This window comes from Platalea leucorodia, assembly GCF_965183815.1.
Source record: "Platalea leucorodia genome assembly, chromosome: 8".
Taxonomy (NCBI): domain Eukaryota; kingdom Metazoa; phylum Chordata; class Aves; order Pelecaniformes; family Threskiornithidae; genus Platalea; species Platalea leucorodia.
This window is the reverse complement of record NC_138830.1, coordinates 30,345,164-30,368,788: the sequence shown is the minus strand read 5'-3', so window position 1 is coordinate 30,368,788 and position 23,625 is coordinate 30,345,164. Positions and strand designations below refer to the sequence as shown.

Genomic DNA, 23,625 nt, shown 5'->3' with positions numbered 1-23,625 from the left:
CCAGCAGCGGCTCCCCACTTGCCTTCTGCCCCATGCAGGGTAAGGGGCCGTGATGGTGCAGTTTTCCCCAGAGCAGCACCCGCAGGCGGGGAAGCAGCTCAGAGGACAGCCCAGGGCAGGGGCAGTTGTCCCCCGATCCCCAGCTGAAATCCAGCCCCCCGCTTCCCTGGTGCCATCATGGGCACGCTGCCCTGTGCCTCCTCGCCTCCTGCCCACCCCAATGGAGGACATGGTTTTGGCGCAGTGTTTGCAGGTCCCTGAGAATACAATACAGATTAAATTTGCAGGTAGCAAATTTAAGGCTGCGGATGAGGCAGTTTGCTTGCCGCTGCCGCTGGGCAGCTCACTATCTCTGCTGCAGAGGCGAGTCACCTTGCATTCAGTTGCCCATTCCCTCCATCCTCTCTTCTGCACGCTAAAACCCGCAGCAGGGAAAAGCTGCATGGAAAAGGCAGTGAGCTCAGCGGGTTACCAGCATGGCTGGGCACGGAGAGGGGTGGTCAGCCAGGGATGGGAAGGGAACACCAGGTCCGACATCCCCCAGGGTTTGCGGGCTCCAGGTCTGGCCACACGCAGGGAGGCAGAGGGGTGGTGGCAGCATCTGTGCCAGTACCAGCTGCCACCTCCCAGACAAAATGGAGGTCAGAAGCAGCATGGGAGATGGCAGAGCCCACCACACCCATGGCTGTACTCCCGGGGCATCTGCCACCACCCCCACGCATGCCACCAAGGCCACCTGCCAAGGGGCTGCTCTAGGCACTGGGGTGTGGAAGGATGGCTATGGGGTGGCAGGGGAGAAGCTCGGCTTGTTCCTTGTGCTCCCTGAGCCCCACAGCCGAGGTGTGGGATCTGAGCAGGCAGGAGACCCCAGCACACAGGGGGTCTGCAGGGTCCAGGGATGGGGACGCTGACCCATGGGGCAGGAGGAGGAAGAGGCAGAGGAGGAAGACAATGGGACAGGTGCAGGACTGCTCCCTGGGTTCCAGGGTGGCCAAGAGCAGGGCTCTGCACCAGCCCCTCAGCCCGGGGTCCACCCCCTCCTCCAGCCAGAAGCCATCAGCGTTGGCCTGCAGTGACATGGCAGCCCTTACACAGCTGCCCCCCAGCGCAAGGTCAGCAGCAGCAGCTCGTCCTTGTGGGCCAAGCAAGAGCCTCGGCTTTGCAGCACCTTGGCAAGCCACCCCTACAGGCAAGAGCCCCAGTCGGGGCACCCACTGCTCCCTCCAGCACCGTCATTGACTCTGAAGCGGAATGACGATGGCGCAAGATGGCTCAGCATCATGGCCAGAGCCACTTGCCGCAGAGGGGAGAGCAGAGGCGGCTCAGGGGTGAAAAGGCGTCCGTGTACCCCCTCCCACGGGCTGCGGGGACAACATCCTCCCCCTCCCCACCTCAGGCTGGTGCCAGGGCCGCAGAGGCGTTGCCCCGTCCCCGGGAATGCCGCCCCCGGTGGGATCCTTCTGGAAGCAGGGGCGTCACCCGCCGGCTGCCGCGCAGGGGACCCGCGGGCAGCCCTCGCCCGGCCTCCCTCCCCCGCACTTCGGGGGGCCCCGCAAAATGGCCGCCGGCCGCAGCCCCCCGCCGCACCGGGAGGGCGCGTCCCGCTCGCCCCGCCACGCCTGGTCCCCGCCGGTGCCGAGAGGGGCGGCATCGCCATCCCCGCTTGGCCAGGGCCCGGTGACCGCGGCGGGGCTGCTCCGTCCCGCACGGTGCCGCCCGCCCCTACCTGTGCCCGTGCCCGTGCCCGTGCCCGTGCCCGTGCCCGTGCCCGGTTCGGCGGGGCGGGGCGCAGCGCTCAGCCGCGGGCGGGGGGCGCCGGCATGAGGCCGGGCCGAGCCGTGCCGTGCGATGCGTTGCCGGTGCCGATGCCGGTGCCGATGCCGGTGCGGGTGGCGGCAACCCCGCCCTTGCGGTCCCCGCCTGCCCCGCCCCGCCCCGCGCGCTGGTTGGCCGCCGCCGCCCGGGAGAAGGGGCGGGGGACGGAACCGGGAGGGCGCGAGCCGGGGATGGAGCGGTGACGTCAGCGCATCCCCCCCACCCCCGGGCCGCGCTGCGGAACCGCCGCAAGGGCGCGGGGAGGGGCGGGGCCCCCCGCGTCACCCGGCAACCGTCGCCCGGCAACTGCCCCTCCCCAACCCCGGCTCTCCCGGGCGCGGTACCCCGGCCCCGTCGGCCCCCTGCCCCCGGGTGAGCTGCCCCCTCCAGGGCTTCCTGCCGGCCCCAGACCCCCTCTCCGGCCCCGGCCCTGGCCCCCAGCCCCCGGCGGCCCCGGCTGTCAGCATCCCCCCCTGGTGCAGAGCTCCTTCGCCCCTCCGGCCTGATGCAGTCCCCGCCCCGCAGCCCCTGGGGTGGTACGGCCGGCTCCCTGTCCATCTGCGCTGGGGAATTTAGACCCAGCGCGGAAAGAAGATTATACCTTTGCCGCCAGCTGTTTCCAGCAGTGCATCCTCCCTCACCCCTCCACGCCAACCGCCAAGCCACATGGCCCCTCCCTGTCCAGCCTTTCCCCAAGTCTCCCTAGAGGACAGGCAGCAGAGAGGTCTCCATCCACCCACCCACAGCAGTGGTGGTGGGTCTCCAGCGAGTCTCTCCTGCCAGTGTTTTAAGGACTGAGCATTTCAGTGATGCTGTGAGCATCCAGCAGTAATCTTTGTGGCAGGAAGTCCCATCAGCCAGAGGAGCACGTGGCTGGGGCACAGGATGAGGGGCTGGCTCAGGACCTCTCAGGACATCAAGACTTCTGGTCCTCACTTCAGTAGATTATGACCGGGCAGCAGTCCCCCAGCTAACAGTGGTTTCCATCATCCATGCAGTGTCGGGCACGCTGGCTCCCAGCTCCTCTCAGAGACCAGCATCCGGCTGCCCGGGCAGAAGTGCTCTTGCCTGGCACCTTGCCAGCCCCACGCACCTGCCCCAAATGCCTTCAGCACCAGCCAGCAGTGCCAGCTCTGCCAGGGGGTGGCTTTCCACCTCATAACCGTCATCCCCAGCCCAAAGCTTTGCTCACTGAGTGGCTCCTCTGGCCAGGGACCCACTCCTGGACCTGCCAGGAGCCAGCAGCGGGCAGCTTGTTTGTGTTTCAGAGTATGGATGGCAAAGAATGTGCCGGAGGATGGGCAAGATACAATGGACTGTGGGCACACATGGTAGGTGACAGGCACAGCATATTGAACAGGCATGCATGGCCTGTGGCATCATCAGGACACACTGTGATGCCCGCAAGCCAGGCTGAGCCCACAGAGCACAGCTCGCTGCAGTAGGGACTGCAGCCATGTCCCACCCCATGGCTCTGCCCTCGTGCAGGCCATGCCAATGGCCACCCTCCTCCAGGTGTCCGTCACTCAGCCAGGCATACTTCTGCAAGGCAGGTCCTTGGTCAGGGAGACCTGGCCAACAGAGCTTTGTGCTGCTGGAGGAGTTGTGACCATGGTAGCTGTGCCGGGCCAGTCCCAGCACAACCATCACATGGCACAGGACCTGCGTGGCCAGGACCAGGAATCCCACCTGCTGGGATGGTGTTGGGAACCATCAACTATGGTGTCCCAGGGGCCATGGGGACAGGGTCTGTGTGGGTGCTTGCCAGACCCAGAGGCTGGCATGCCTGGGGACCACCCCCCCACCCCCCACCCCCCCCAGCACTAGCAAGGGGGGAACACCCAAAATGAGGTGGCTGAGACAGCAGAGCTGGTGCTGGTGGCACATTAACCAGATAAGGAGGAGGCCAGGGCAGAGTCCAGGCCAGTGGAGGGGGGTACCGAGCCCTGGGGTCAATGTCCACAGGCACACTGGACACTGCTGGGACAGGATGCACTGCGCTGCAGCACTGGGTGCTGCACAGGCAGCCTCCACTGCTCCTCTCCTCCGGGCTCGGCTCCTGGGGATGGCAAGGCGCGCCATGGCCACCGGCCTGCTCCGTGTCGCCCCGCCTCAGGGGCTGCTCCGGCCCCTGGCTGTGCCAGAGAGGCTGCTGCTCGGGCCAGGGCCCAGCAACGTGCCCCCCCGTATCCTGGCTGCGGGCAGCCAGCAGCTCCTGGGCCACATGCATCCCGAGGTACTGCAGGTGAGCTGCCTCAGCCCAGCCTTCCTCCCCTCCCCTCCCCTCCTCTCCCTTGCACTCCACAAAGGGCTAGGACAGCTCTGCTGGGGAGAGGGCGGCAATAGCAGTGCCAGTCACTCCCCGGCCGCTGCAGGTGATGGATGAGATCAAGGCGGGCATCCAGTATGCCTTCCAGACGCAGAACTGGCTGACACTGGCCATCAGCGGCACCGGCCACTGCGCCATGGAGGCTGCCCTCCTCAACCTCCTGGAGCACGGTGACACCGCGCTGGTAGCCGTCAATGGCATCTGGGGACAACGCGCTGCTGACATTGCCAGGAGGCTGGGTACGCTGGGGACAGCTGGATGGCACTGGCAGGGCTCAGGGGACTGGGCTTGTGGGTGGGATGCCAGAACGTTACCCTGGCTTGCTGTCCCCATCCTGGTGGCAGTGGCCGGTGACATGGCTTCCGCAGCTGGAGAGCGCTCCAGTTATTTTTCAGGGTGATGTCCCTTCGCTTACAGTGGTTTATGGCTTTTCCACTGGGCAAATCCCCTGGAGGCCAGATCCTGGCAGGCAGCTGCGCTCCTGCTTCATGCATGACCGATTCCCTCACAGAGCAGGTGGCTGCTCAGTGGGAGGCATGCCAAAACCTTGCTCTCCTTCTGCCAAAATCCCTCCCAGGAGCCAATGTCCATGAGCTGCTGAAGCCCCCGGGCGAGTACTTTGCTCTGTGGGACATCGAGGAGGTGAGTGACAGCCGCAGTGTGGGGCGGCGGATGCGAGCTGGCCCCAGGGGCGGTCACCTTCCCCTCTGTTTCATGCAGGGCCTGGCACGGCACAAGCCTTCGGTGCTCTTCATCACCCATGGCGAGTCCTCCACGGGGGTGCTGCAGCCACTGGAGGGGCTGGGCAAGCTGTGCCACAGGTCAGTGCACAGTGGGCACCCGTGGGGGCTGGTGGCACCCCAAGGTTGCCGTCGGGGATTGGGGTGTGGGGATTTACATGCCCTGGGCTCTCCTCTGGCTCTGTTGTGCTGGAAGTGGTTGGTGCCAGTGAGACATGTGGCCTTGGGGGGACTGGGATCCTGGGGCTGCAGGCAGAGGGGTGGCAAGAGGAAGTGGCAGGAGGAGGTGGCAGGGACACCAGGCTGAACTCCATCCTCCCACAGGCACGGCTGCCTGCTGCTTGTGGACGCGGTGGCATCACTTGGGGGAGCTCCCCTCTTCATGGACCAGCAGGGTAAGAGCCACAAGTGCTATCACGGGCACCCAGGGGACAAGGGGGCTCATGCCTGAGCCAGGGAGGGAGGGCAGCCCCACCACTTGCATTTCGAGCTAGCAGCACTAGAAACTGGTCCAGCTGCAGCCAGAGAGCCTGCTCCTCTCAGAGGACCATCAGCAGTGCCAGGGTGTCCCCCAAAGCAGGCCAAACACAAGCAGGACCTGTGGCGTGTGCCACCCTGTGCTTCCCACTCAACACTTGCAGCCGGGTTGGGGGGGCTCAGCGTGTCCCTGCTGGGAGCCCCCAGTCCCTAAGGAGCTGCCTCCCCTCTTGGGCAGAGATCGATGTCCTATACTCAGGGTCTCAGAAAGTCCTCAACGCCCCCCCTGGCAGCGCCCCCATCTCATTCAGCGAGCGAGCCAGGTAAGTGCAGCCCCGTCCCACCAGAGGGAAAGATGATGGGGCTGGGTGGAGGCTGTCACCCCACCGGCTTTGCCAGTCATCCACTCCAGCCCCACTCTGGAGAGCATGCCCAGCAGCAGCTCTGCAGGGTCAGCGCAGGGCCCATCCCTGAGCAGTGATGGGTGCTGGAGCCAACCTCTGCACTTGCTTTGGGGGAGCCCTCCTGCAGGACTGATGCCACCCCGGAGGTGGTGGGGTCAAGGTCTGGCTCCTCGCCAGCACTCTGCTTCACCAGGGAGAAGATGCTGAGGAGGAAGACAAAGCCCCCATCCTTCTATCTGGACATGGGCTGGCTGGCAAACTACTGGGGCTGCGACAGGGAGCCACGAAGGTGAGGGCAGGCCATCCCAGGACAGATGGCTGCAGCTGTCCCACCCACAGCCTTCGCCCCAGCTCGGGGGCTGTCTGCCCTGCAGGACTTGGGCCCTGTCTCCCCATCACCCTGTCCACTGGTTGCAAAGCGACCGTGGGGTATTTGCATCCCCTCTGCACTGGGTGAAGAGGAGGGAGGACACTGTGCCCTGGTTCCCCCCCACCGTGAGCTGGAGTACTGCTCTGCTGCAGGCCAGGCCAAACCTGCCAAGGGTGCCCCTTGGGTTTTGCAGGTATCATCATACGGCACCAATCAACAGCTTCTTCAGCCTGCGGGAAGGCTTGGCCATGCTGGTGGAGCTGGTGAGCCGTGCCGGACAGGCAGGGGGGCACCAGCAGTGCTGGTGGGGTTTAGGGGAGCGGTGGGTGCCAGGACCTTCTCCCACCTCTATGCCCACAGGGTCTGGAGAGCTCGTGGGAGCGCCACCGGGCCAACTGTGCCCAGCTGTGCCAGGGGCTGCGCGACCTGGGGCTCGAGCTCTTCGTGAAGGAGGAGGTGGGTGCAGGGCGAGCCCACCGCCATCATGCAGGGGCAGTGTGACGACATGGCTCTGCGCAGCTGGAGACATGTGCCTGGGCAGCTTCTGATGCTAGAGAAAAAACTCCCCCCACAGCGATGCTCCCTCCTGGCAGGCTGCAGGGCTCACCGAGAGACAGGGCCGTGTCTAGGAGCTGCAGATTTAGCTCGGTTTCTCTTTTCCCCAGAAGGCGAGACTTCCCACCATTACCACTGTCAAGGTGCCTGAGGGCTATGACTGGAAGGAGATCACAGCCTTTCTCATGGACAACCACGCCATCGAGATCGCGGGGGGCCTGGGCCCCTCGGTGGGCAAGGTAGGCAGCGTCCTTCCCTCCCACTGCCCACAGCCAGGCATCGAACCCAGCTGTAGCCTCATATATCAGTGGCGCGCCCCATGATTAACTGGTGCTCTCTGGCTGCAAACAGCAAACACAGAGCTGGATGCATCCCATCACCTGCAGCTATGCATAGCTGCTCCTAACCACACACAATTGCTGCGTATAATTGAATAACCATGCACATAATTAGCAGGGTGACACGTCTTTAGAGGAAACACGTGTTATATAGGAGCAAGCAGGGAGTTGTGCACATGCACTCACGCCTGGCTGTGCACATGGCCACTCTTCACGTCCCCTGCTCTGTTGTGGGAGCCTGCGCTCTGCCACCAGCCACTCTGCTCGCAGGGAGATGGCACCAGGGCATGGCTGCAAAGGTGGGTGCTGCAGGGAGACACTTGCCCTTCTCCTCCTAGGTCCTGCGAATTGGCCTCATGGGCTGCAATTCGACTAGCAGCAATGTGGACCGTGTGCTGCATGCTCTGCAAGACGCCCTTGGGTGCTGCCGCCGCAGCAGGCTGTGAGCACCCCTGCAAAGGGGGCGTCCGGACAAGCTGGCACAGCGCTCCCCCAGTGCCCGGCTGCAGGCAGCTGTCAGGCAGAGGGGCTCCACTGCCTCCCCAGGGAGCTGGCAGGAAACACTGCAACACAGCAACCCAAGCCAGAGCAGGAAGGAGAAGCTGGAAGAGCAGGGGATGTGGAGGTGAGGGCAGATGCAAGCTCAGCAGATGCAAGGTGTGGCTCAAAACCCCTTCTCCAGGTCCCCTGCGCAGGGTCACTTCTCACCCTGATGGCCTGGCCCCCCAGCTTCTCCCCTTCCCCTGGCCCCAGGGCACGGCAGCCCCACTGCAAGGTGACACGAGGGCTGGATGCAGGATCGGACCACAGGTCCCTTCCCCTCCCACCACCATCACCCTCAGCCGTCCCTGCACCAGAGCCCAGCTGTGCAGGATGCTATCCATCCCCCCCAGATTAGGTACCCTGGGATGAAACACCTGCCCCGGCACCCAGCTCTACCAGGGGAGCTGAGAGGCCGTGCATCCCCACTCAGCTGCAGCAGACGTGAGCTTGCTCCCTAGTACCATCTTTCCTCAATAAAGCAACATGGCAGCATGCTGCTTCCTGGCCCTGTAGCTCGCCTTGTATCCCCCCGAGTTTTGAGACACCCAGATGGGGCGGCAGCGGGGTCCTGCTCAGCTCTGCTGGGGGATTTCTCGCTGGATCTTGGAGAGGAGCTGGGACATTGCCGAGTGGCGTGCACCGTCCTCGATCCAGTACACCTGGAACTAAGCGGAGGCAGGTGGGGAGTGAGGAAAGAGGGCCCCCTGCTCTGCTTGAGCCCCGCACCCCAGCATCGCCAGCCTCCCACAGCCTCCACAGCAGGGTTGGGCAGCGCATGCCAGCAGCTGCCAGGGGCTGGAGCGCTCTGGGGGCAAATTCCAGTGCATCCTAAGCTGCACAGCCCAGGTAGTTTCTGGCGCTGCTGCACTCTGCCTCACAAGACCAGCCCAGGGTCTCCGGTCCCTGTTACCTGGCTGAGCAGGATGTCAAAGCAGGCTGTGTCCCAGTATGACCCGTCCTCGGCGGGGAGCTGCAGGAGGGCTCGGGTGCCGGGGTCTGCCTGCCAGCTGTCAGTGCATGCAGGGAAGCCAAAATGGAAGCGGAGCAAGCGTCGGGGGTCCCAGGCGAAGCTCTCCACCTTATGGTAGAGGGAGTCGAGATCCAGGGGCTCTCCTTGGAAGAGGTTCTCCTCCGGGTGCAGGAAGTGGGGCAGATGCCCGGTGGCCAGGCAGTGGAGGAGGATCACCAAGAGCCTGTAGACAGAGCCCTCCAGGTCCTGCCAGTCCTCTGGGGACGGGAAGAGCTCTGTGCTCCACAGCAGCACCATCTGCAGGGAGGGAGAGAAGGGTGTGGGATCGGACACTCCCCACAAAGGCGGTGTCTTCACACTCTGGACGTCACCGTGCAACTACCCATGGGGCTGAGCCCTCAACACGGACATCACGTCCTCAGCAGCCTAGGGCTGCGCAGGCTCTCGGAGCCACACCACCCCTTAGTTTTGAACCTTTGCTTCACTCTCCTAAGAGCCCTTGTGTCGGCTCCAAGGCAGGTCCCAGCTCTGCAGCAGCTCTGAAACAACACGCCCAAGCTTTCCACAGGCACCAAGCAGTAATAAAAAACCCTGCTTGTGGTTTCCATCAGCTGCTGGCAAGGCAGGTGAACCCCCAGCAGCTTCCATGCCAGCTTCCTCAGCACTGCACTGGCAAATGGCCTGGCACCAATGCCTTTTGGTGACACGGCGTAACGGGCAACACATGCAGTGGGCTGGAGCAGAAGATGCTTTTTTGAAGGACAGATGCATACTGTGCCTTTTTTTTTTTTTTTAAAAATAATCAAAGAATGCAACATAAAGGAAAACCCACAGGATTCGGGTTACTTGGAGCTGGCGCTCTTCTCTCGGCAGAAGACAACTTTGCCTCCTTCTCCACCCCAGCCCGGAGAGCCACCACAAGGCAGGGCACACCTGGATTGTGCCACCAGGTGCTGTCCCCAGCATGGCCCCTTTCCCAACCGGCGTCACCAGCTGGCATGGTGCCAGAGTGCCAAAAACAGTTTGGGTGGGGAAAGAGGGGTTTGTCAGAGGAAACGCCACCCTCAGCCCTGCATGGGCATCTCCTAGCACACAGGGGCACAGGACAACCTACAGCATGGCAGGCACGGCAATGCAATCCCCAGCATGGCCCCTGCAGACACAGGCAGCCTGTGCCAGGGGATGCCTGGCACACTGGCACAGAGCCCCAGCTCTTAACACCTAGGGTGTTTCAAGCTGGAGGTTGCTGGTTCAGTCCAGCAAGTGCCTGCAGTTTGCAAGGAAGGAGGATCAAACCCCTCTAACCATGGCCAGCAGTGTGCATCCTTTCTGGACACCTTCACGGGCTGGTACATCCCAAAGCACTGCAGGCACTTGGGTTTGTTGCTTGGGATCTTCTTCCAGCAGTGACTCAGCCGCAGCGGGGTGCAGGGGAGCAGCCTTGGCTCTGCCTGCCCGGAGAGCCACAGTGCTGCCAGCGGAACCTACTTACCTTCAGGTGGTTGAAGGTGAAACCACCTTTCCCCCGCTCCTCCCAGTCCTGGCTGCGGAGCTGGTCGAGCAGGCGAAGGCTGTCCAGACGGGGTCCCTTCAGTGTGTCCACTGCCTGGAGCAGCTTCAGGATGGGGAGGTGAGTGGAGGATCTGGCGAGAGAAAGCAGGGTTTGGTCAGAGGGAAGATGGAGACCTGCATCCTCCCAGCTGGGGAGAGGGTACCTGCAGTGACTCAACACGCGTGGGAATCCCCCCGGCCACCATGTGGCCCCAGGCACACAGCATCCTGGATCCGCCTCCCACACCTGCCTCTGGTGAAGAGGGACCAAGTAGATTTTCAGCGTGATGGGGATGCTTCTGAGTAGCTCCTGTCTTCCCGGGAGGGACAAGAGGGGAGCTGAAGTGAGGTTGTGCTCCCCTAAGTGCAGCGGGGAGGGCTGCAGGCTGCCCCAGAGAGGAGGCTGGATTGGACCCCAAGGAGGGGCCGAGCATTCGGCTGGACCACATTGTGCCCAAAATAAGCCTGGGTTGGTCCAGCCGGATGCTTGGCCCCTCCTTGTGGCCAGGTAGCTGTGCTGGCAGGCAAGATGTGTGTCACCCCAGCCTCCCTCCCACCCGCCAGCCTGCCCTGGGAGGCGGCTCGTAACCCTGCTGCTGCCAGATAACCAGGCTCACTCCCGAAGCCCGAGCAGAGGTCTGAGAGCTGCCACCCTCCATGCAGCTGGGGTTCAGCTCCTGCAAACAGTTTGGAGGGGGCTCCTTCAGTTGCATTCCCCCCCCCCCTCTTTCCTTGAGCTGTCTGAAATTTGGCTGAGGTTTTTCTCCCAACACAGGGCAGCTGGTTTGGGCATCACGAGGGGGTGGCTTCATCCCCCTGTTGGCATGTCCCTCCACTTTCCCTTCCCCTTTTTGCCTACACCCAACAGTGCTGCTGGCCAAGCAGGATCCCTGGGACAGGGTCACCCCACTATGTGCAAGGCAAGCTGCTCACCTCCAGCAATGGGGAGAGGCAGGGATGAAGTGGGCCTCTTTCGTGGCCTTCCGGAGACTGCCTTCAGGGAAACCCCTGTCACTTTGCCGCCCCTTGAGCTGGAGCAGCTCCTGCTGCCTCCTCACCACTGGGACAATGTCAAAGTGAACAGTCTTCCAGCCACCGAGGATCAGTAGGGAGAGCTCCATAGCATCTTCCTGCAGATTTTCAGCACTGAGGTCACCTAGATGCAGAGGGTTTGGCCGCAGTTAGGAGATTACCACAGCCGGGCCCGCAGGCTGAACCAGGTATATGCTGCAATGCCCGTGAGCACGTCCCACCCTACTCGGCTCATCCTTCTCCAATGCTGTGGTTTGGCTGTGGTTCCCCGGTGAAAGCCATTCTCCAAACCCCACTGGGGTGGTTTTTGGGAAGGAGCATTGCTCCAGCGGGGCACAGGGCCAGGCCAGCAGGTATGGGCACAGCAGCAAGTCCCGAGCAGCCTAACAGAGCCATACTGCTGGGTAGCTGAACAGTGCCAAGAAAAACAATGTGGTCAAAGAAAAAGGGACCAGGAAGGGTCTCAGGTTGTGGGGGTAGAGGAAGACGAAGGGTTCTGGCTTGGCTGAGGAGGAAGGAGGGAATGGTGGGCTTGCTGGGGCTGGGTTAAGAGACTTTCAGACCTGCTGGTCCTCTCACATCACCTTTCCGTCAGGGCTGAGATTTACTTCGAGAAGCACCTTTGGAGATGGAAATGCATGAAGAAGCTGATGGGACCCCTACAGGCATTCCCAGGGTCCCTTCCCCACCGTGTCCTTCCCAGGGACACTGCTCCCAGCTGGGACCCCATGTGTGTGCAGGGTCAGATCCATGCCCCAAGGTACTGGTCCAGCCCTGACACGCTCACCCTCCAAACATCCTCCTGCAGGAAGCAGGGGGCACTTGGAGGCCAGGAGAGATGGAGGGAACACAGTTAGGGTGAGCCAAGCATGCCAAATCCCTGAGCAAACCCCCCCCGGGGACAAACGGCAGGGGTGGGTGAACCCTGCGTGGAGCTGCCACCCACCAAGGAGGGTGCCATCAGCCCAGGGTGAAGATGCCTGAGGATGACTCTGCTGCCCTAGGATGGCAGGGAGTAGTTTGCATCTCCCCTTCCTTAGCTGAGGGCAAAGCCTGTCCCAGCACACAGCGGGGCACCCATTTGCTCATGCAGGCTTTGGGTGGGCCACGCACCTGGGGACTTACACCCCAGCCTGTCTGCGCAAGGGACCACTGCTGAGCTGGGCTCCCCAGCTGCGCTGGAAGCAGCTCCCAGCTGGGGAAGCACCATGCCGGTGTACGCACCTGGCTGAAGCAGGAAGCGGCATTGGCAGCACACGATGGCCGAAAGAAGGAGCTCTTTCAGGTGCTGGAGTACTTTGCCCGGAACGAGGCAACCCGCGCCACCTCCATGCTCCATCACACCCATGGCACTGGTCCAGTCCTCCAAGTCAGTCCCTGGAGAGGGCACTCCCAGACAGCAGGTGCCCATCCCCGAACAGTGCCCAGCTGGGGTGTCCCCAGGGCAGCATGCCAGCACCCGCAGAGCATCGCCATTGATCCCCAGGGGGACCTCCACGGTGACAACATCCTCAGAGGCAGAGAGAGCAAACTCAAAAGCTTCCAGGTTCCTGGCATAGTCCACAAGGAAGCGAGGCTCCCTGGCGTGGACGCATTCCAGCAGGGTCAGCAGGATGTTCTCAGCCCGCTGGAAATGCTCCAGCCATTGCCTCTCGCAGGACACAATCACCCCGAGGTAGCTGTGCCAGTGGGAAACGCTGGCTGCCATGGCAGCTCCGCTGCTGTCCCAAGCCTGCTCCAAGCAGGAGTAAAAATACGTGGGCAGGGATGGCAGGGCTGGGAGCCAGTGCAGGGCAGGCGGAGGGAAGCCACAGCCGGGCGTTGTCAAGCACCACTGCTGGGTGAGTGCCAGGGAGAGCTGCCGGGAGCACCATGTCCCCCCAGGGCAGATCCAGGGTGGGGGACCGAGTCACACTGTGGGCCCCCCGGCAGTCCAGCAGGATGACAAGGGATGTTCAGCCAGCAGGTCACACCACAATGATGCTGTGGTCTCCCATGCCTCTCCCGACATTGGAGCTGCCTGCCGGCAGCATCCCCTCACAGCCAGTGCCAGCTGAAGGAGAGCCACCAACTTCCCACCCTGGCCCAGCTCAGCTCGGCAGGCCTGTCTGCCTGCGGCTGCTGGGGCAGGTCTGCTCTGAATTTGTGTTGCGCCCACGGGAGCTGGGAGCAGGCTCATGCTAGAGCCGGGCTGTGCTGCGGTGGCCGTGGGAGGGCTGTGGGACCCCACACCCTCCATGCAGGCGCTCAGTGCAGCCCTACGGGCCCAGCCCCGTGCCAAGCCCGCGTCTCCATCAGGGTCAGGCTCAGGTCCAGGCTCAAGCTTGCCAGATGCAGGCAGCTCCCGGCGCCCCTCAACCGGGCAGTGCCCCCTGCGCCCAGTCCAGCACCCGGCCACAGCTCGCTCAGGCCCGAGCCAGGCCCAGGCCCGCGCTCAGGCTCAGGCGCAGGCCCGCCCACTGCGGCAGCCCGGCCCCGCCCCGCAGGTGGGCCCCGCCCCGCGTCACCCCGGCAACACCGCCCCCCTGCCCCCCACGCCTGAAGCTCGACGGCTGCGGTCGCCATGGCGACGGCGCGCCCCGGTGGCGCGGTTGCCTGGCGACGGTGCTGGGCCGCGTGGAGCATCGCCACGCGGGGGACAGGCAAACCGGCGCTTTCGGCCCCAAAACGGTCCGGCAGCGGGGTGGGAGCGGGCCGTGGCGCCGGAGGTGGCGGTCCTCAGCCTGGCTGCCTCCAGGAGGAGCAGCTGTCGCTGAGGCGAGGGCTGTGTTTTGGGTCCGTGCTCCGATCTGAGCGGGGTCTTGGTCACCTTCCGCCTCCCGAGAGCTGCCCGGGACAGGCTTAGCCCCTGGGCTGCCCTGAGTTAGGACAGCTCCGGCCACGACAGGGCAGAGACTGGTTGTTGTTTGTGCATAGCCTTTCTGGCTGTACCCTTGTACCTGCCCTCAGTCCTCCAGCGTCTCCTGCAAATCCTGGAGAGGGGAGTGCGTGCCATGCCTTTCCCGGGGCAGATTCCGCAGCTTCACGGGTCCTGAGCTGGAGCTCTTAGTAATTATAGCCCATGGATGGAAGTCAGGGCTCTCCCAGCAGCACAGCACAGTTCAGTAACCCCAGGCTTCCCTGCAAACTGTTCCTGCCCTTGGTCAGAGCAGCGAAGGGAGTGGGGGAGGCTCTGTGGCAGTGGAAACCTGTGTTGGAAGGAGGTCACAGACGAGCATGGGGCCCTAGGACCACTTCGGGGGAGGGGAGAGAGAGCCATGGCGTTTAGGGCCAGTCCTCCCACCTCCTGTGGCTCAGGCTCTTTATGGCACTTTTATATAGCTCAGATGAGGTTTCTGGATCTCCCTGGGGTTGTTCCCAGTTAGTTCTTTTGCCTCCTTCAGTCCCATGTGGCTGAGGAGCCACTCTCCATGAAGGGGTCTGTCCCTCATGGCTGTCCGTCCTTCCTCCAGCTGAGCTCCAGGGAGCCCCGGCTGCCTTCCAAGAGGGAGCAGGGCCGGAGCTTCAACCTGCAGAGTGTCCTCATGTGGCTGCAGCATGAGCTGCGGAGGTGAGAGGGAGCCTGCACCAGGCCCCTCACCACCTAGAGGCTGGTGGATGTCTCCAGGATGTCTCCTTATCCGAGTCTCATGCTCCTGGTTTCACCCCACCTGAGCACCTGGTGGCACCTGGGGTCCTCAGTCCCCAACACCGACCACCGTCCTGGTGAGGGCTGCACATGCAGCTCAATCTTGCCCTCCTCCATCATACAGGGAGGATAAGCTGGCTGGCGTGCCAGAAAGGAGTCGAAAGCGGCAGGACTCCCTGCTGCCAAAGCAGGGCTCCTGAGGGCTTCACCCTCCCCATCAGAGGGGTCCGGGCTCATCCCAGAGGATGCTGAGCCCAAGTCAGGCAGGAGAGATGACCACTCCAGGCCCTGATGTGGGGAAGAGGGCAGATAAATGCAGGCCACTGCTTTTCCAGGGGTGGTGGGGCATGGTGCACTGCTGGCGGGGTCACTGCGTGCCCTAGGAGCATCACTTTGTCACAGATGGAGGCTCTACTGTGGCAGCAGCCAGGACAGTCCTTCAGGCAGCACCTGGCAGGGATGCTGGAGGAGGCCACAGGGATCACGCAGGAACTGAACTGTGAGCAGGAGCAGTACTATAGGAAGGTAAGGCTTATCAGGGTGGGGAGACGAGGCAGTCCCCCGTGGGGCAGCATGGTGCTGGTGGGGGAACCATGCCCTCCTTGGCACGGTGCTGGCTGACCCCGCAGCACAAGGCCAGCATCCTGCTCCCATCACTGCCAGAGCTCTGGCACCAGGAGGAGCGAGTGCGATGTGACCCCCTCAGCTCCTCACTGCCTTTGGCATCTGCACTTTGCCGACCTCCAGGTGCCACCATCAAGAGGTGAGTGCTGCAAAATGCTGCCCTCTGCCCCTTCCCGCAGCCTGGGGCCTTCCCCTTTCCCCACCCTCCATCCTCTTTCCCCTTCCCCTTTCCACATCCTCCTTCCTCTTTTCCCTTTCCTCCTTCACCCTTCTCTTTCCTCCTCGCCCTTTCCCCTTTCCCCTTTCCCCTTTCCCCTTTCCCCTTTCCCTTCCCATTTCCCCTTCCTCTTTCCTCTTTCCCCCTTCCCATTGCTTCTTCACCCTTCCTCTTTCTTCTTTCCCATTCCCCTTTCCCCTTCTTCTTTTCCCTTTCCCCTTCCCCTTCCTCCTTCCTCTTTCCCCTTCCACTTCCTTCTTCACTCTTCCTTTCTCCTTTCCCATGCGCTTTTCCCCTTCCCCTTTCCCCTTCCCATTTCTCTTCCTCTTCCCCCTTCCCCTTCCTCCTTTCTCTTTCCCCCTTCCCCTTCTTTCTTCACCCTTCCTCTTTCTCCTTTCCCATTCCTTTTTCTCCTTCTCCCTTTCCCTTTCCCTTTCCCTTTCCCTTTCCCTTTCCCCTTCCTTTTCCCTTTCCCTTTCCCTTTCCCCTTTCTCTTCCTCTTCCCCCTTCCCCTTCCTCCTTCCCTTTCCCCTTCCCCTTCTGCCTCCTCTTCCCCACAGGCAAGGGGCTGGGAGCAGGCCCTGGAGGAGTAGCTACCCTGCTGCTGCCAGGCACAGGCAGCGCAGGCAGTGCAGGCAGCAGCCCTGCTGCAGGCACAGAGGGAGAAGGAAGACCTGGCCAGGGAGCGGTGCCAGCTGGTGGCACGGCTGGTGACACAGCTGGCCAGCCAGGAGAAGTGGGAGCAGCCAGAGGTGCTGCCAGATGCTGCCCAACACCCCAGGCCAGGGGGCAGCTTGGCAGGGTGTGCTGGGGTGCAGAGGGGGTCTCCCTCGAAGCAGGGAGATGGCCACCAAGGCCAAGCAGGCAGCTCAGCGTGGCAGTTCTGGCCCCTGCCTGCATTTTGCCTGCTGAGGGAAGGTTGCCCAGTACTGTGAGCTTTGCATGGGGGCCGTGGGGTGTGAGGCCACCCTGTGCCCACTGGCATCCCTCCCTGCCACCCCTGGAGAGCCCAAGCTGGGCACCACAGGAGGCCAAGGCAGATGCCACCCAGCAGGAGGGAGAGGAGCTGGTGTGGGGAGGGGATGGCACGGGTAGGGGATGGCGCAGGTCGGGGCAGTGGGGAGACAGCAGAAGCTCCATCCCATGCAGAGGAAGCAACAAGACACCGGAGGTCTGAGCCCTGCCTGGGACATGCCGTGTGTGGGGGTGAGCGGCATGGCCAGGCACAGTGCAGGGCTGGGCGTTCAGGGCAGCACCAGGACGCGTAACCCAGCGATAGGCTCAAATGTAGCAAATCACCATTGGAGGTGAGACGGGAGGAAAATTTCCTAGCAAGAAGGTCAGTTAGGCCATGGAAGACATGGCTGGAGCGCGCAGTGCTCAGTCTGGACGAGTCACTGGGAGGCTGGCGGGGAACGGCCTGGCACTGGCAGAGGGGCTGGGCTGAATGAGCTAATCACTCGTTTTCCATCTCGGCATTTTATGGTTCTATGAACTCTCACTCCGTTAGAAACAGGAGAGAGAAAACAATCCAAAAATAAGAGCAAGGGTAAGAGAGAGAGAGGAAAAAACCTGGAGGCAGGGGAGTACTGCACATGGCAGGGATGGGCGAGGGGCTGCAGCAAACCCCCAGCATCCCTCAGCCAGCTCTCCTCTCCATAGGATGCTGTGCGCAGTGTCACCGCTGAGCCCTGGGCCCTGCCAGGTGCCATTACCACCCAGCAGAAAGACATCAGGGGGCTGAGCTGGTGGGCGGAGGAGCTAGCAGGGGACAGGGAGACAGGGATGCGGGAGGTAGATGATGCTCTGCCCCAGTGCCCCGGCTCTGCACTGGCCCCAACACTGGCACCCCTACACCCCATGAGCCTCCCACTGGAGTTGGGAGTTTGCCCAGAGTGGCAAGCCCTCAGCAAAAAGGCTGGGATGGGAAGGGGGGGATGCAGGCAGAGGAGGTAGAGAGGAAGGGAGAGTAATTTAACATGACAGGCTGTTTATTTTGGCAAAAAGGGTCTCTTTTCAACAGCTTTCAAAGGCCGGCCCTGGGCCTGGGGGGGACCACACAGAGGAGCAGGAGAGCAGGGGTGTGAGGGGGGGTTCAATGGGGCACCTGGACCGAGAGAGATGGAGAGGAGCCCCCCGCCTCCTTGTCCCTGGGGAACACCCGGGCTTTCACAGCTCCAGGTGTGCTCACAAGCTCCAGTGGAGCCCCCTCCCCGAGAGTGCCCCCACGGGTGCCTGCGCGCTCCCGCACACACATGCTTGCCTGCACGCACCCGCAGATGTTCGCACGCTCCCCCAGCCCCTGCTCCTTCCTCCGGGCCAGGGCTCAGCTGGAGTCTTGGCTTCCCCCAGAGACATTTCAAAAGAGGCTGTTTATTAAAAAAAAAAAAAAAAATGCTAGGAAAGAAATAATTATTATAATCACATTAAGAGCTTTGGCTGTAAAAGCCCTGCAAGAGTGCGGGGAAGGAGCTGACGCTGCAAGCGGCAGGGAGCGCAGGGGGTGGTTTTCCTGCCTTGTGCTCTTTTTTTTTTTCTTTCAGTCCCGATCCAACACCCCCTCCCTTTTCCTCCCCTTTATCCTGGGAAATGAAAACAATTTATTTAATGATGGATCGTCCCTTTCTCTGGTCACTGACCTTTTGGGTGAATTTCTGCTGAGCTCGGCGGAAAACGCAAGGCTGGGTTGTGGATCCCATCTGTGGGTGGGGGAGGGGGGGGCTCACCCTCATCCTTCCCAAAAACCACAGCAACAGTCCTGGGGAGCAGGATGGGGCTGGCGGGGAGGGTCTCCATGACAGCAGGGGGCTTTTCTGTGGTCACCCCCCCTGCAGCCCCTGCCCTGGAGTTTTGGGAGCAGATGCAGGGGCCGCTGCGGCCCCAGAGCCCCCCACCCCATCCCCTTCTCTCTCTGGGAGACCTGCAGGACTTCCTGGCACCCACTGCCTCCTCCCTGACCTGGGCCAGGGTGCAAGGGCTGGGCTGGAGTGCAGTGTCGGAGTGGGAGCAGATGACAGAGGAGCTGTACACAGGGTGGGAGCACGGAACAGCGGAGTGGTCTCCATCCCACCGACAGCCACATCTCCCTTTGCTGCAGGCTTTCTCAGCTCAGGGCAGCCGTAGGATGTGGTTTTCAGACCTGGCCAGGCAAGTGGGCCAGGCATGAGGCCGGGGACGAGACCGGGGATGTGTGTGGGGCTGCACGGGGCTCCCAGCAGCAGCCGGCAATGTGCATCCCGCAGCAGGCTGTTTGGCCCCCGGTCGGTCTGGTGCTTGGCTGGGCTCTGCTCCCTGGGGAGAGGAAAGCCAGGGGAGAGAGGGAAGGGGGCAGGATCACGCCAAACAGCCACCTTTCTTTCGGGTGGGCTGTCAACACCCAGCATGAGCCAGTCACGCTCAACCCCCAGCTGACCTGCAAAGCAGGGATGGAGCAATCCAGCATCCAGCCACCTCCCCTCTGGCCCTTCCTCTGCCATGGCCTGTTGCTCAAAGCATGGTTCTTGTAAAAACGCATAAATATTTATACAAGAATAATTTAAAAAACATGGTCTGTCAAATAATGAAAGCAGCAGAACATCTGAGGAGCTTTCAGCTGGATTGGGAAATCCAGTGTTGCTTTCCGACACCACACTGCGATGCTGGAGGTGCTCACGGCTGGCCCCGGCTCTGCAGGCTGCCAGACTTGCCGGCATGGGTTCGTGGCAGGTTTGAGGTCTTCATTAATGTGGTTTGGGGACCATGGTACTAGGTGGCTTTCACTTGCATCAACTCGAGCCACCCACTGGGAGCCCCGGCCAGGGATGAGACTTCGCCAGGCATCAGTTTCACCCTCATGTCCTGGTTTCCGCACCGTCCCCTGCACTGGGACCATGCCAGGAACCAGAGAAATCCTTGGGTGAAGCGCTGTATCCCTGTCCTCCCCTGAGCTGCGTGGCAGAGCCAGGGACTGGTGTGGTGAGTGGCAGGGTGGCAGATGAGCTGGCAGGGTGGATCCCAAGGTGGCAGGGGGACTCCCCGGCAGCATCCAGATCCCTCCAGAGCCGGCAGCACCCTCAGCATTTCAAAAGCTTTGCTTTGCAGTGGTGAGGAGAGAGCCTTGGGCCAGGGTTTCCCCCAGGAAATGAGGTTTGTGTCTGTCTAAATGGTCCCACATCCCCATTTGCACCGGTGTCACCAGTCGCCAGCACAGCCACAGCTCCTCTCCTGTGTCCTGGTGGCACTGTGTCCCCGCAGCACCACTGAGAAGCCCCGAGCTGCTGCTCACCAGGGAGGCAGGGGAACAGCCTTAAAATGGCAGCACCTGGAGAGCCCCAGCCCTGTTTCTTTCTGATCACTTGGGGCTCCCCTGGCTGGAGCAAGGTGGGGAACGCGATTGGCACCAAGTGATGACCCTGCCACTGTAGCTCAGCCAAGCTGGAGCCACCAGATGCCTCAGCCATGTGGTTCGGAGAGTCCCAGGAGGTGAGCGGATGGGAGAGGGGAAGGGGTCCCCCCTGTTCCCATGGCCCCGTAGAGCCGGAGGGCAGAGGCAGGCAGCACTGCAGGCTCGGGCAGTGCAGCGGGAGCAGGAGCCATGTGTTGCAGTAACCTCTGTCCTCCTGGCCGCCCTCCAGCTCCTTCCCACCACCCGCATTTATGCGCGTGATTCGTGTTCTTGCATTCTTTGAACCCAGGCCAGATAACGAGTTCAAACCCCTTCATTAAAACCTCGGCTCCCCCCCAAACGCCCATACACCTCCCTGGGCTACCTGGCTGCCTTGCCCACCCCGGGGAGGGGGACCCCAGGGCCGGTTCCCCCCATGGGAGGTGATGCTCGTGCCGCGCATGTGTTCGGCATCCGCAGGGAACGGTCTCTGCGCTCGGCCCAATTAGCTGGAAGGGAGGAGGAGAGCCAAATCCAAACCATGTGCTGACCTGCAGGCCCCTCCACCCGAAAGCATCCGTGCTGAACGCTCTCTGGATCATTAATAGCTCCCCGGGTCCTTTCTGCACGTGTTCACCCCCAAAACATGCAGGGCCTGGCTGGGTTGGGGGGCTAGGGCTTTGTGCTCTTTCCCAGTGGTTTATCCCACTGGTTTATCTCTCTTACCCCAGAGGCAGCAGGTGACCCCGGGGGCCGTGAGCGACAGCTGGGAAGAACTGGGGAGACAATGCCCACGGATTTGGGGCAACCCCAGTGCTGTGATGCTGGGGAGAGACAGGCTTGGGGTCGGCCAAAGGACCTCTGCCTCCATCCCTCGCTCCTGGAGGTGGCATCTGCCTCTCCCTCCGGCACAGCTTTGAAGTGGGCAAACTTGTTCCACAGTGTGCCCAACACCCACTGGCATCCTCAACCCACTTGCCGAGCACCTGCAGAGCCCAGGAGGAAACACCAGGTCCAAACAGTGCTGGGACACATGCCGAGGCGTTTCGCTGAGGACCATCACCAGTCGCAGGTGCCAGGAAGGGCAGGAGAAGCCTGGGATGAGAACCTGGGATGTCCCCAAGACCTGCACAGTCCCCACCCCAGCATGACAGCCCCATAAAACCCACACCCTGGGGTGGGTGCTGGGGGTCTTGACCCTGTTTTGGAGGCCACCAAGAAGCCAGACACCCTGAACGCAGCTGCGGGCAGAGGAAAGGGGCATTTGCTCCTGGAGAGGGAGCGGGTGGCAGTGGCCAGAGCTTGGCCAGATGGTGTGGGAAAAGGGCTGCTTCCCGCCACGCTCCTCCCAGCCTTCCCAGCACAGACCCTGGCTTCGCACCGGCTCCAGCTCCTGGCGCAGAGGAAATGGCTGCCAGCTGTGGCCCACAGCTGTTTTCCCTGCTCGGTTTGCTGCTTTCAATTTAACGTCCCAAGGAGCTGGATTGGGACAACGCAAGGGGAGCATTGTGGTGCTTTCCCCTGCGAAGCCTGCCTGAAGGAAATCCCTCCCTCATGCTCAGGATGCCTGCAGGCAGGGCTGCTCCCTCTTGCCTGTCCTGCCCATCTCCGGAGGGAAAACCCGCTGGCAGAAGCCCGGGATGGCCCCTGCGGGGATGCTCGCAGCGGCGGGGTGCAGGTTGGTGCCACCATGTCCCTGTGTCCCTTAGGAGCTGAGCTTGCAGTGGGGTCTTGCACAGCACGGCAGGGCCAGGAGACAGAACTTTTGGGAGCACATGGCACGAGTGGGTGCAACCCCCGCCACAGGAGCATGGGGCTCACCCTCCCGGGTGTGAGGTGGTGGATGGCGACAGCCAGAAGACCCCGCCCGGCCGCTCCCCAAAAGAGATGGGTTTTGGCTTGCACCCCTGGAGCTGCGGATGGGTTGCATGGAGAGGGTGGCGGTACCCCCGCTGTGTCCCCCTGCACGGTGCCCAGGGGCCAGGGAAGGAGCGAGCAGCCTAATGCCTTCCAGAAGATCAGCTGTAAATGGCTGGGGAGGGTAATTCATATCAAACTCATAAAGCCTTTATTAGTGTCTCAGGGGAGAAATCCGGATGTGGCCGCTTATTTATTTTGGATTTTGCCTTTTTTTTTTTTTTTCCCCTCTTTTCCTTTTAACATTTTCTTCCAGGAGATTTTTAAAGGGACAGGGACGCCTCGCCATGTTCAGCAGTGGGGCTCAGCGAGGGCTGGCTGCCCGCAGGATGTTTGGTCCTGGAGAGTTGGTGCCAGGCAAGGTGCCCTGGCATCTCAAGGAATCAGGCAGATTTTGGGGTCCAGCTTTGAGGCCACTCCGAGGGGGGGGCAGGTTCTGGCGCTGCTGGGGGTGCCCTGCTGCCCTGAGGGCATTTTGGAGCCCCGCAGCTTTGCCCTGGGTTCTGCACCCCTGCTGCCTGCAAGGTCCCCACATGTGCTCAGCCCCACTTTCGGCCATCCACACCTCATTTTCCCCTGCTCTACAGAGAGGCGATGATCCCCGCGCCAGCGCTACCACCTCTTGGGGAGATTTTGGGAGCACCCTCGCTGCGATGGCAGATCTGGGCCCCCGATGAGGCAGACTTTCCGCAACAGTGTCCACGGCTGGTCCTAACCCAGTCCCACTGTTGTTTGCTCCTCTACTTTGCTCTTTACATAATTTGTTCCTTGGCCCCTTTTCAAACATACCTCGCAATCACTACAGCAGAGGATATTTATACAGCGGGGGTGTGGAATAACACGGAAAACCTCTGGAGCCGGGGACTGGATTCCCACACCATCCCCGCGCCGGGGGCAGGCAACAGCCCTCCCCATTTTGCCAGGACCCTGGACGGGACTGGATGGTGTTCTGCCCCACGTCCCCAACCCGGCCGCACCCACGCACCCCAGATGCCCGTGCTGTGGGACAGGGTGGGCGCAGCCGCAGGGGTGCCAGGGGGTGGGTGGGGATGGGGACACTGAGCCCCTCGGTCCGGCTGGGGCCCTCACCCCAGCACCTGCCCAGCAGCAACATGGGCAGCAGCACCGACCGTTAACTACCAATTAACTATAAAAACCCACCCGTGCTTTTTAGCAGGGTCTCCCGGGGAACAGCCCTGCCAATTTTCTGGGGGACTTGGGCTTTCTTGATAAAACCTTGGTAAAGGTTGATAAAAACTTGGGCTTTCTTGATGATAAACGTAGGGTGGGTGTGGGGCTTTTTTTTTTTTTCTCCAGTGGAGACAAAGAGGCCCTTGAGTCTAAAGCATAACTTAAAACATGGCATTCCTGAAAAGAATTTCCTGATAATATTTTTAGCACCTGAAAAAAAAAAGGGGGGGAAGCAAAAAAAAAATCAAATAACACCATTTTTTTTCTCTTCCACGCTTTTTTTTTCCCCTCCAGTCCTCTGATTTAAAGGAGCAGAGTGGACCCGCTGCTGAACTGCAGCTGGCGGGGCAGCGGGGCCGCGGCTGGCCCTGGAGGGTGGCTCTGCACCCACGCGTGTCCTTGAGCAGCGGCTACTTTTCCCCCGTGGGCGATGAGGGGGCGGCGAAGGGTCCCTCCGCGCGGGGCTTGGGAGGAGAGGGGGCGGCAGGGGGGTCCCTGCGTGGGGTCCCCCCCGCCGCCTCCCCGCCCCCCGCTGAGGGACGCCACGCCCCCCGTGGGCGG

At 62.1% G+C, this 23,625-nt stretch overlaps 2 protein-coding genes across 2 annotated transcripts; one reads left to right on the top strand and one right to left on the bottom strand.

Annotated features, from left to right (window-relative positions):
• Positions 1 to 3,805: 3,805 nt before the first annotated feature.
• Positions 3,806 to 7,474, top strand: AGXT (alanine--glyoxylate aminotransferase; the record flags this gene model as incomplete). The annotated part of the gene is made up of 11 exons (XM_082320847.1): positions 3,806 to 4,060; positions 4,191 to 4,383; positions 4,722 to 4,786; positions 4,865 to 4,965; positions 5,209 to 5,279; positions 5,600 to 5,684; positions 5,959 to 6,054; positions 6,329 to 6,398; positions 6,496 to 6,591; positions 6,801 to 6,929; positions 7,367 to 7,474. 11 exons carry the CDS (start codon positions 3,806 to 3,808, stop codon positions 7,472 to 7,474), a joined length of 1,269 nt encoding a protein of 422 aa, XP_082176973.1.
• A 669-nt stretch (positions 7,475 to 8,143) lies between these two features.
• MAB21L4 (mab-21 like 4) lies at positions 8,144 to 12,832 on the bottom strand (the record flags this gene model as incomplete). The annotated part of the gene is made up of 5 exons (XM_082318998.1): positions 8,144 to 8,236; positions 8,482 to 8,838; positions 10,034 to 10,184; positions 11,026 to 11,248; positions 12,349 to 12,832. The coding sequence occupies 5 exons, from the start codon at positions 12,830 to 12,832 to the stop codon at positions 8,144 to 8,146; spliced, it is 1,308 nt and encodes a 435-aa protein (XP_082175124.1).
• Between the last annotated feature and the right edge of the window lie 10,793 nt (positions 12,833 to 23,625).